An 11,090-nucleotide genomic window follows, 5' to 3' on the forward strand; every position below is an offset into this window, starting at 1 on the left:
CCTTTGTGATGTACAGTTTTATACCTAGAGTCCAATTTTCCTGGAACAGCTGATATGATATAAGGGGTTTCCATGCATCGACCAAAAGTCTGAGACAAAAGCTTGTGAAGAGGAAGCTTAAGCGACTCTGTCGGAGGTTGAGGAAGATGCATGACTTCGAGATACTCCTTAGAGTATTTGGAACCAGAATCTAATTGAAGATCCAAGTCAACAGCCATCTGATGAAGAAAAGATGAGAAAGATAGCTGATCCGCCAATGCTTTGCCTCGAGACGGACTCGAGGTCGTCGAGGCAGCCTGGGTCAAAGATGAGGCTTCGGCATGAAAAAAAAGGCATCAAAAGAGTATGGAGACTTGGACAAAGCAATCGAAACCGCTGGATCCTCGAGGTTTGGGAGTGGAGACCTCGATCGAGGAGTCGGCGGTCTAGTCGAAGGAGGAGTAGATCGAGGCTTAGTGGAAGAAGGACGTTCTTTAGAAGAATAACTCTGCCTGGAAGTATGCCTCGATGAAGGCCTCGATCTTCGGTGAGAACGATGCTTAGAAGCTGATCTCGAAGAACGAGGAGATTTCACCTCGGAGACAGAAGCAGCCGATGCCACCAAAGAATGGATAGGACTGGAGGCAGTAGAGTGAAGCTCCAGAGGCTTGATGGAGGAACCTCGATGCACTCCCAAAGACTCTGCTCCTTGAATAGAGTGTGAGGATTCCTGTCGAGGCACTTGCAAAGATTCTGGTCCTTGCTTTATGTGCTTAGATGTCAGACCAGACACTCGCAGAGACTCTGCTACCTGCAAGGAGTATGTAAGTTCAGACTGAGGCAAAAGAAGCGGCTCGACCTCGCGGGAGTCTGCTGAATGCCCAGGCTGGATAAGAGGAAGAAGCTTCGGTCCTATATTAGTAAGGAACTGAATGAATTGCTTCTCCAACATGGTCTGAAAGGAAGCCGGCAAAGATGGATCTGCGTCTGAAACTGGACCACCTGCTCTGCTGGAGGTTCCACCGAGGTAGTGTGAATGTGCTTTGACTTGGAAGTCTTAGGCACTTTAATCACCACCACTGGAACTGTCTGCTGAGCTACCTGACCTGAGGAAACAGGGGAAGATACAGCAGTCATCGTCGAAGAAAGAGCCGCTGCAAACGAGGAAGGTTTGATGAGGCTCGAGGTGGAAGCAGTCGAAGCAGGAGCCTCAGTCGAAGTCGAGGCCGAGGACGCCTTCGTGGTCGAGGGATCTGAGGAAGAATCCATCCCGAAGAGCTTGTCCACCAAAATATGATGACAGTTGAAGGCTCGAGGTTGAAGAGTAGCACAGTGCAGGCACGACTTCGGTCTATGTTTCGGCCCAAGGCACTTGAGGCACCGACGGTGTGTGTCCGTGAGAGAAATCGCATGCTGGCACTGGCTACATTTCTTGAAGCCCGTGACAGGCCGGGACATAGAAGGAAATATAGCCGCCGCAAGATCGAAGCCCTCGGGCTGTGGCTGAGCAACCTGTCCCGACAAACGGACGGAAGAGGAAAAATTTTTTTTTTAACTAAAATGAAATAAATAAAATAAGAACAGCAATTCGTGAGGAAAAAAAGTACAAACCGCGGTTCAGAGAAGGCACGAAGTTACGAAGTTAAACGCAGAGAGTCAAAGACAGACTTCTCAGCTCCGCGGAAAAATGAGAAGTGAGGAGACGCGCACTACGTTGGGCAGGAAGGCACTCGCGCTTGCGCAGTACGGTAGACTCAAAACTTCGAGTTTCTTCAAGCAAGTCTGCTTGTGAGGCGTCCGCATCTGGGCTCCGTCGATGACGTCACCCATATGTGAGAATAGGCTGCCGGCTTGTCCTGGGATAATGTGGTTTGTCATCATTGAATTTTGATACAACCGACGGACAAACTAGTCCATAGTTCTTCCCTCTCAACCAGGAGGGACTGTGGCATAAAATTTTGCAGGATTAGATCTTTTCAAAGAGGATTCAACAAGAAGAGATTGATGTGAGAGTTGAGACTTCTCAAATCCTTAACAAAGAACCATCCTATATCGAGATTCTATCTTTGCTGGCACAGCAGGAACGGAATATTGTGTATCAAGGTTTATTTTGAAGGTTTGAGAAAGAATGCCATTCATGGGTAATTTGAGAGACTCCCTAGGAGGATGAGACATACCCAGTTCTTCCATATACTCCTTAGAGTATTTTGAATCAGATTCCAAAGTAATGTTAAGATCGCTACTCATTTGGGATAGAAATTTGGTAAAGGACACCGGATCTGAAGAGGTATGACCCCCATTGAGGAGAAGGTATTTTTCACAGCAGAGAATGAAGGTGAAGCCTCTCTGAAGTATTGATACCTGAGATCTGAATCCATAGGCAAAGATGCAGATGAATGCCCATTTCTGGAATGAGTTGAGGAAGCATAATGTTGTTGTTTAGAAGAACCAGCTAGTGAAGAAAACCTCGCAGGAGGAGAACTCGACTGAGGAGAATGGTGAGGCTCCACAACAGATCTCCTCGACAAAGGAGTTAGTGGTCTCGAAGAGTCTTGATGCTTCGATAAACGAGGCCTGTCTCATGCCTCGATGAATGCCTTGACAAATGATGTAGTGAAGAGCTATGCCTTGATTCATGATCCCGTGATCGAGACAAATCCAGCCTCGAAGAGGAATGTCGAGGTGTCCTGGCCCTGTGCCTCGACATGCCTTATGTTAAGAAGTAGGACTGGAAGTCTGAGACTGACGTCAAGACACTAATAAGGACTCAGCTCCTTGTATAGAGGTATCTCAAGGCACTCAGAAGGACTCAATTCCGTGTAGATTGATTTCGAGGCACTTTCAAGGACTTGACTCCTTGAATAGTGGCTAGGTTGAGCTCGAGGCACTCTCAAGGACTCGATTCTTTGTACTACTGCTGCATGCTCAGGCTGGACTGCAGGAAGCAGGAGTCAATTTGGCAAGCATGTTACCAAACTCCTGATGCAGAATAGTTTCCAACATATTCTGCAAAGCCAGCACCGAGACCACTGGATCTGGTACAATTGGTGTGGCTATGGACTCCGAGGAAAACAATCTCGAGGAAGAGTGTTGCCTCGATTTTGAGACACGTTTCCTGGATAGCCTCGGACCCACCGGTTCTAATGGTGGCATGTCCGGAGGGTTGGATAAGCTATCTTATCTGATGGAGACACTGAGGATAACGGCGCTTCAGGAGAAGATTTAGCCGATTTCCCCAAAGACGAAGACTTCCCCATTGAGGAAGGTTTGAACGAGGTCGAGGTGGAAGACTTTGCTGGAGTCGACATCGAGGTCAGGGCCGGAATTGTGGTCAAGGCCTTAGGTAAAGGCAGATCCATTCCCCCAAAGATTTTTTTCAATCTGGACTCGACGACGTTTAAGGGCTCAATTTTGAAGTGTAGCACAACGGGCGCACGACTCCGGATGATGATCAGGTCCTAAACACTGTACACACCACTTGTGTGGGTCAGTGAGGGAGATCGTGCATTGACACCGACTATACTTCTTGAAATCTGTGACAGGCCGGGACATGGAATGAAACACGGCCGCGTCTAAATTGAAGCCCGCAGGCAGAGGTCACGGAAGAGGCCCCACTGTGACACGATCAAAACAAAACTCTTTTTTTTTAACAAATGCACATATAAACACAGCGACCCTGTAAAGAAAATACACAAGCCAGGGTGAGAGAAGGCACGAGTAGAATTAACTCTTGTGCAGAAGTGAGGAGACGCTGAGGAGACGCACGCCCTACATCGGGCGGGAAGGCACTCGCACATGCCCGGTAAGGCAGTCGCAAACTTTCTAAAAGTTCTTCAAGCAAGTCTGCTTGCGAGGCTGTCCACATTGGGGCTCCATGGATGACGTCACCCATATGTTGAGAATATGCTGTCTGCTTGTCCTGGGATAAACTAAAATATAAACTGAGATTTTGGGACAAAAAAAAGGGGATCTTGGTTTATATTTGATTCTCTTGATTCTCCCTTCCTCCTTCTCTAGTGGTTCCCCAGCTGATAACCAGCACTTCTGTGCCCTCCTCGACGTCTGGGACTTCTGCCCTCCCCCCCCCACACACACACACACTCTCACTCAACGACCAACACTTCTACATTGCTCTTACCAGTACTTATCTTTCCCTGACTGAAGCAGATGTTGTGTGCTGGGTTGGTGTGGGGCCTTGAGCATCTGTACACATTCAAGGCCACGCACCAGCCCAGCACACAGCGTCGACATCAACTTCAGTAGGGAGGCCAAACTTCGAGTAGAAGAAACTCTAGCAATGAACATTAAGAAGGGGAACAAATCCATCTTCAGGTATATTGGAGACAGAAAAAGAAACACAGACGGGATAGTACGCCTTAGAAAACCAGATGGGAACTACGCAGAATCAGATTCCGATTAAGCCGAACTACTGAATGAATACTTCAGCTCGGTCTTCACCTGCGAGGCACCGGGGCACAGTCCGCAGTTGCAGGCAAGGCAAAGCGCGGAAGACCCGTTTCAAAATTTCAAGTTAACACCCGGCGACGTCTACTACCAACTGACAAGACTCAAGGTGAACAAAGCCATGGGACCAGACAATCTACACCCCAGGGTGCTCAGTGAGTTGCGTGATGTCCTGGCGGAACCGTTATCAGTGCTCTTCAATCTCTCCCTAGGTACGGGGAGAGTCCCCTTGGACTGGAAAACAGCTAATGTCGTTCCACTGCACAAAAAGGGATGCAGGGCAGAGACTGCAAATTACAGACCAGTGAGTCTCACATCGATAGTATGTAAACTCATGGAAACACTGATCAAACGTAAACTAGACGCAATCCTGGATGAGGAGAATCTGCGGGATCCCAGTCAACATGGATTCACCAAGGGTAGGTCCTGCCAATCCAATCTCATCAGCTTCTTTGACTGGGTAACAAGAAAGCTGGACTTGGGAGAATCCCTGGACGTCGTGTACCTAGACTTCAGTAAAGCTTTTGATAGCGTCCCACATCGCAGGCTGTTGAGCAAGATGAAATCGATGGGGTTAGGAGAAACATTAACTGCATGGGTCAGTGACTGGCTGAGTGGTAGACTTCAGAGGGTGATAGTTAACGGCACCCTCTCAAAAACGTCGGAGGTGACCAGTGGAGTACCGCAAGGTTCAGTCTTGGGCCCACTCCTTTTCAACATATTCATAGGGGACCTAACCCAGGGGCTTCAAGGTAAAATAACATTGTTCGCTGACGACGCCAATCTATGTAATATAGTGGGAAACGGCAATTTGCCCAATAGCATGACACAGGACCTGCAATTGGTCCTCGACCTGGCAGCTGGGCTTCAATGCTAAGAAATGCAAGGTCATGCACCTCGGCAGCAGAAACCCGTACACAACATACACCTTGAATGGTGAGACCTTAGCTAGGACTTCAACAGAACGAGACTTGTGAGTGATCATCAGTGCAGACATGAAAACTGCCGATCAAGTGGAGAAGGCTTCATCTAAGGCAAGACAGATGTTAGGTTGCATCCGCAGAAGTTTCATCAGCCGGAAGCCTGAAGTCATAATGCCATTGTACAGAACCATGATGAGACCTCATTTGGAATACTGTGTGCAATTCTGGAGGCCACATTACCGTAAAGATGTGCTGAGAGTAGAGTCAGTTCAACGGATGGCCACCAGGATGGTCTCGGGGCTCAAGGATCTCTCGTACAAAGAAAGGCTAAAAAACTTGCAGCTCTACTCTCTCGAAGAATGTAGGGAGAGAGGAGACATGATCGAGACATTTAAATATATCACCGGCCGTATCGAGATGGAAGAGGAGATTCTATTTCTCAAGGGACCCTCGGCCACAAGAGGGCATCCACTCAAACTCAAGGGTGGGAAATTCCTTGGAGACACCAGGAAGTATTTCTTCACAGAGAGAGTGGTTGATCCTTGGAATGAGCTCCCGGTGCAGGTAATCGAGGCCAACAGCATGCCAGATTTTAAGAGCAAATGGGATGCCCATGTGGGATCCCTTAGAGGGTAAAGTTAATGAAATCTGTCATTAGGAGTGGGATCTCTAAGAAAGTAGACTTGGGGGTGGGTCAGTAGTGTGGGCAGACTCAATGGGCTATGGCCCTTATCTGCCATCATTTTCTGTGTTTCAGTAAGGGATTGAACTGTACTAGTAAAACCAATGCAGAAGCCTCGGATAAGAAGGGGAGCACAGAAGTACTAGTTATCAGGTGGGGAGGCTGGGAGAGAACTCGATCTTGTAATTGTCACAAACAACCTCTAGGACCCAACGATCTGTGCCCAGACTGTCCAGTAAACTGACAGCCTGCTCCCTATCTGGGGAGGTGCGGTCTCTCACCTGGCATCTTTGCCCTTTCTTGGAAGATGGAGAGGGTGAGAGCCAGAGGCTTGCTGCCTTCTGCCCCTGCTGAACCTCTGTTGCAACTCCTGAAAGGACCTCTATGTCACTCTGCTTAAGAATGGAATCTTCAAGAGCCTCGAAAATTCCCATGCCCCAAACTCTGAACCGCCCAGGGTCTGCTTTCCAGCAATGCTTTAGGGTGACAGTCTGTAACACTGGCCATCAGCTCATATAGACCCTTTCCAAATAGCATCTGCCCCTTGAATAGAAGCCTGCTGAGGGTGGCCTTAGAAGCCAAGTCTCATGCCCATTGTCTGATCCAAAACATCTGTCAGGCAGAGACAGAATAGGCTGACACCTTGCTCATCTAAGGGTCCTCATCTTCCTCTGAGGTCAGGACCCGAGTGTCAGCATCATATCATATCCAGAGAGCAATCAAAGGATTCTGGGACTTTATATTAAACATATTTGACCCTGGGAATGCCACTGCAAGCAGACTAGATAATGCCTACAAACCAGTACTTAAGACCAACAAGAGACCTTTTGCCTAGTACTTGGGAGCGTCCGCAAGTCCTGGACTTTCAAAAGATATAAAAAAAAACCCAGGTGCTTGAGTAGAACAAAGGCACCCAAGACAGAATGGCTCCATGAACCAGGGCCACAATTCACTAAAGTCAGCGATCATCGCTAAATTTGTTTTTACAGGTTTAGCGACGATTACTGCTAAACAACCCGATTCACAAAACCACCCACCACGTGTTTTTCCCCTGGATCGCCCATTTTCCAATCTGGCCATGCAAATTTGTAAAACCCCATGCAAAATAGCCAAGTGATTGATTCACTAACATTTGCTTGTCTATTTTGCATCGGGTTTTACGATCCTAAAACCCGACTGCTGTAGACCTGTCGGTAAATGTGTTACCGACATGTCTGCTGGTTTTTTGATTCCTTCAACGTCCTCCTGGGCTCCGCAGCGTTCATGCATCTACGCTTCGTCAAATCTCCTTCGTAGGGCTCTGGCAAGGATCTCATTCCCTGGATCAAGCTTCCTGCAGATCCCCAGCCCTAGAGGTCGAGCCCAAAGCTCCCACAGCACACGGCAAATGGACGCATCTTGGTTGACCATCCAGCACAAACCTGGCTATGATACAGTGGTAGAAAGTCATGAGGGATCCATCCCTAGCGATTTTAAGGAAATTGAGGGGTTTTGAGGCTTTAGAAAAAAAGATCATTTAAAATCCAAGAAGGCTATTGCCTGCAAATTTGCACCAAAATGGCCCAGGGAGGGGGAGGGACTCCCCCGAAGTTCAAAAACTACAGGGAAAGGAGTTTTGGAGGAGGGGGCCCTAGCTCTGACCCCAACCCCTCAAATTTCATTTTTTCAGACACCCCCCTTCCCAATTTTACCCATAGGCTAGAATAGCCTTACTAACTGTACAATGTGGTGTCTGCCTGCCTCAGCTCAAAAGTGCAGCTGGAACAAATGGAGAATAATCCTTTCTTACAGGTTTACTCTACGAACTTTGTCTTTGGGCTGCCAATCGGACACATGGCGGACTGAGTCTCAAATCCCAGAAACTATCTTGCTGCGATGGGGGTGGGAGTAGAGTTGGGGGAGAACCATACAGCTGGCCTGCTATTAATCCCAGCCTGTGCTCAAGCTCCTGATAAATCAGGGATGCGAGCAGCTATTCAGGGGAAGCCCCCCCCCCCTCCCCAGCTCCAAAAATATTACAGCAGGCTGGCTAGCCAGGTGTCCCCCGAGGGCTAATCCTGCTAGCAGCAGACTTCTGCTATGCAGAGTCTGTGTCTTCTCCCAGAGGTCCAAAAAGAAGAAATCTCTGGGTACTAACTCTGAAACTTAAAATGACAGGAAGAAAACCAAAAATAATAAAGCAGATCAGAAACAGATCTGAGCAACTTGCTTGCAGAAATAAAACTGATGGGGCAGGAGCAAGTCTATTGGGAAGGAGGCAGAGTTGAAAGATAAGTGATATTCTGCAAGCAACTTGCAGGTCCAGATGCATAACCCTAGCGTTCAGGTCTACTAGTCTCATTGAAGCGGGTTTAGGCATTTTTCTTATTTGAGAAAGACACGGGGGAAACCACTGCTTGCCCTGGATCAGTAGCATGGAATGTTACTACTCCTTGGGTTTTGGCCAGGTACTAGAGACCTGGATTGGAATGGGCTACTGGGATTGATAGATCTTTGGTCTGACCCAGTAAGGCTATTCTTATTACTTTATTTAGGCGTCTGAATATTAGGCCAAGGTTTTCCTCACCTAATTTACTGGCACCTAACACAGACAATCTAATGACGCCCAAGTCAACCCATGCCTACTCTCTGCCCCTAACCATGCCTACTTTTCAGGTACGTGTCATTAGGCCCCAATAGGCACCTTGATTTTGGTGTTGCTAGATACTACATGGTATTCCGCCCAAAAATTTTTTTTATCGGTTTTTAATGATGTGGTCAATTATCATGCCAATTAAACCAATTAAATACAATTAAGTTTCACGTGGAATTCAGTTAGACATTGTTAGGCATCAATTAGGGCCCGATTATAGAATTTCCCCCTTAGTGCCTATTTAGGTGGCACTTGGAGCTCCCATGCCAATTTAAACATTTTTTGCAAGTCACATGCATTAATTAAGAAATTAGTATTTGGACCTACAAATTACAAAAAATAAAATAAAAAGCCCTAGATACTGCTATGTTGAATCTGGGTTTAATGCGTGTGAAAGTCCCACTTTAAAGGATGCTAAATTCTAATGCCTTTTAATAAAAGGGCCCCTAAGTAACACCCTCTTTTATTAAAGCCAGCAGCACAGGATGGCACTGTAAATGTTCTGACGTCTATAGGAGTTAAATGGGCATTGGCACATTTGCCATATGGCTTTGTAAAAAGGGGCCTATATAAATAAATAAGCAAGCTTGAACAATTATATTTCTTGCCAGATGAAGTCGTTTTTCTTTAGTCTTATTTTATATGCAATTATTATTTTTTCTATAACTGCACCACATAATAAAGGTTTGAAACAAATATAAGTCATATTAGATATTCCGATAGTAGAAGATAGATGTAATGGCTGACATGTTGCTTTCAATTTTATATGTAAGAGCTTATGTATGTGCTTTTAATGTAATCCGCTTAGGTTTTAAGCGGAATAGAAATTTTAAAATAAAATAAATTATACATACCTATTGATTCCAGCATGATTTTCTGAAGTGGACCAGTTATCACACAGAGATTGTATCATATGTTTCTGAAAAATATAAATTAAAAGGCATTAAAACAGATTTTTAATTTAATTAATCAGATCATCATTAATGAATGTTAATTATAAGAGTGCAGGAGTAGCCTAATGTGCAGTGGCTTAAGAATCAGGGGAACATGCAGCTCCTTGTAACTCTGAGCAAGTCACTAAACTCTTCCCTGGCCCAGATACAAAACAAGTACAGTAAAAATACAAATTTGGCTTCATAAAAGGGAGGGGGGGTTAGCATATTACCTAAGCTAGCTACTTGGTCCTTTTATAAATCCATTGAAAGTATACTTTCTAAATATTTATGAAATAGCAACCCCTTCCCCGAGTTTAATTAAATATTATGAAATCATCCAAGGATAATGGAGGAGTTTGCTTCTCTAACTTTTATCTGTACCCAGTGTTCTCCCTAGCGTGTTTCAGCCGGGCGCACCGCCCAGTTACTTTAAATGAGCGGCCGGCTGTCATTTTGCAGCTGCAGAGACCGCGCCGGACCGGTTCCGGGATTTGACATCGGACTCGCGACTCGGCAGTGGTTCGCGCATGAATTGTCAAGCGCCTGCTTCTTCCGGTTTGCCTGCACCCCGTACTTGAAGGTGAACAGACCTTTCCTGCCTGAACCACATCTTCAGCAGCACTTAATTCAGCAGCAAACTTCGTATAATGCGTGTTCTTCCGCACATGCTCAGATCAGGTCTAACTGAGCATGAGCAGAAGAACCAGAATTAGCGACCAAAGCAAGCTTGCTGAATTAAATGCTACAGCGCTGCTACAAGGATTTTCCAAGAATCACACCACTGCTCACGGTGGAGTACGGGCTGGGAAGGGGTAATTTGCATAGCGGGCCAAAAGGTTGTATTTCGATTGGTCCAACGCCTTGGCGCGCTATGTAAATTACCCCTTCCCCGCCCCTACTCCTTCACCGTGAGCAGGGAATGGTAATTTGCATAGTGTTTTTTAACATCGACCTATTAAAACATTTTCGCCCACGCTCCAAAGGTCCGCCCCTTCAACTTAGGAGCATTTGTTTCCAGCTGTGCTGAGGGACGAGGCAGAAAGTTTCGGGCGGGTTAGGGTGATGGTTCTAACTTCCCTCTGTGCTTTCAGCAGGGTATTTTTGGAGAGAAAAAAAAGTTGTAAGCTCTTTCTTACTTTTAACTCTGTGCAGCCTGTGTTGTCTGGTAGACCTATACAAAAATTTTATATTAAATTTTTGGAGAGAAAAAAAAGTTGTAAGCTCTTTCGAGGAAAGACTATTTTCTTACTTTTAACTCTGTACAGCCTGCGTTGTCTGGTAGACCTATAGAAATATTTAATAACTAGTGTTTAAGCCCGTTACATTAACAGATGCTAGAATATATGCCTGTCTGTCTTTCTTTATTTATGTCTCTCTCCCTGCTCCTGTCTCTTTCTTCCTTTCTTTCTGTCTCTCTCCCTCCTGCTATTTTTTCTCTCTCTCCCTGGCACCCTTTGTCTGTCTGTCTGTCTTTC

The 11,090-nt window shown here is 46.2% G+C and overlaps 1 protein-coding gene across 9 annotated transcripts in view; it reads right to left on the reverse strand.

Annotated features, from left to right (window-relative positions):
* Positions 1 to 10,326, reverse strand: part of MPDZ (multiple PDZ domain crumbs cell polarity complex component) — a 550,514-nt gene extending 540,188 nt beyond the window's left edge. For 4 of the 9 annotated variants that reach the window (XM_033918923.1, XM_033918958.1, XM_033918933.1 and 1 more), the window contains exons 1-2: positions 10,206 to 10,325; positions 9,535 to 9,599 (exon numbers count right to left, since the gene is read on the reverse strand). In XM_033918923.1, coding sequence (XP_033774814.1) covers positions 9,535 to 9,550 — 16 coding nt within the window. In that variant the 5' untranslated portion in view covers positions 9,551 to 9,599; positions 10,206 to 10,325. Of the gene's footprint in view, positions 1 to 9,534; positions 9,600 to 9,845; positions 9,912 to 9,996; positions 10,161 to 10,205 lie in introns of those variants that run through there. The other 5 variants (XM_033918951.1, XM_033918942.1, XM_033918897.1 and 2 more) reach the window with 5 other exon arrangements.
* Between the last annotated feature and the right edge of the window lie 764 nt (positions 10,327 to 11,090).

Source organism: Geotrypetes seraphini, chromosome 1 (assembly GCF_902459505.1).
Source record: "Geotrypetes seraphini chromosome 1, aGeoSer1.1, whole genome shotgun sequence".
In the NCBI taxonomy this organism is placed as follows: Eukaryota; Metazoa; Chordata; class Amphibia; order Gymnophiona; family Dermophiidae; genus Geotrypetes; species Geotrypetes seraphini.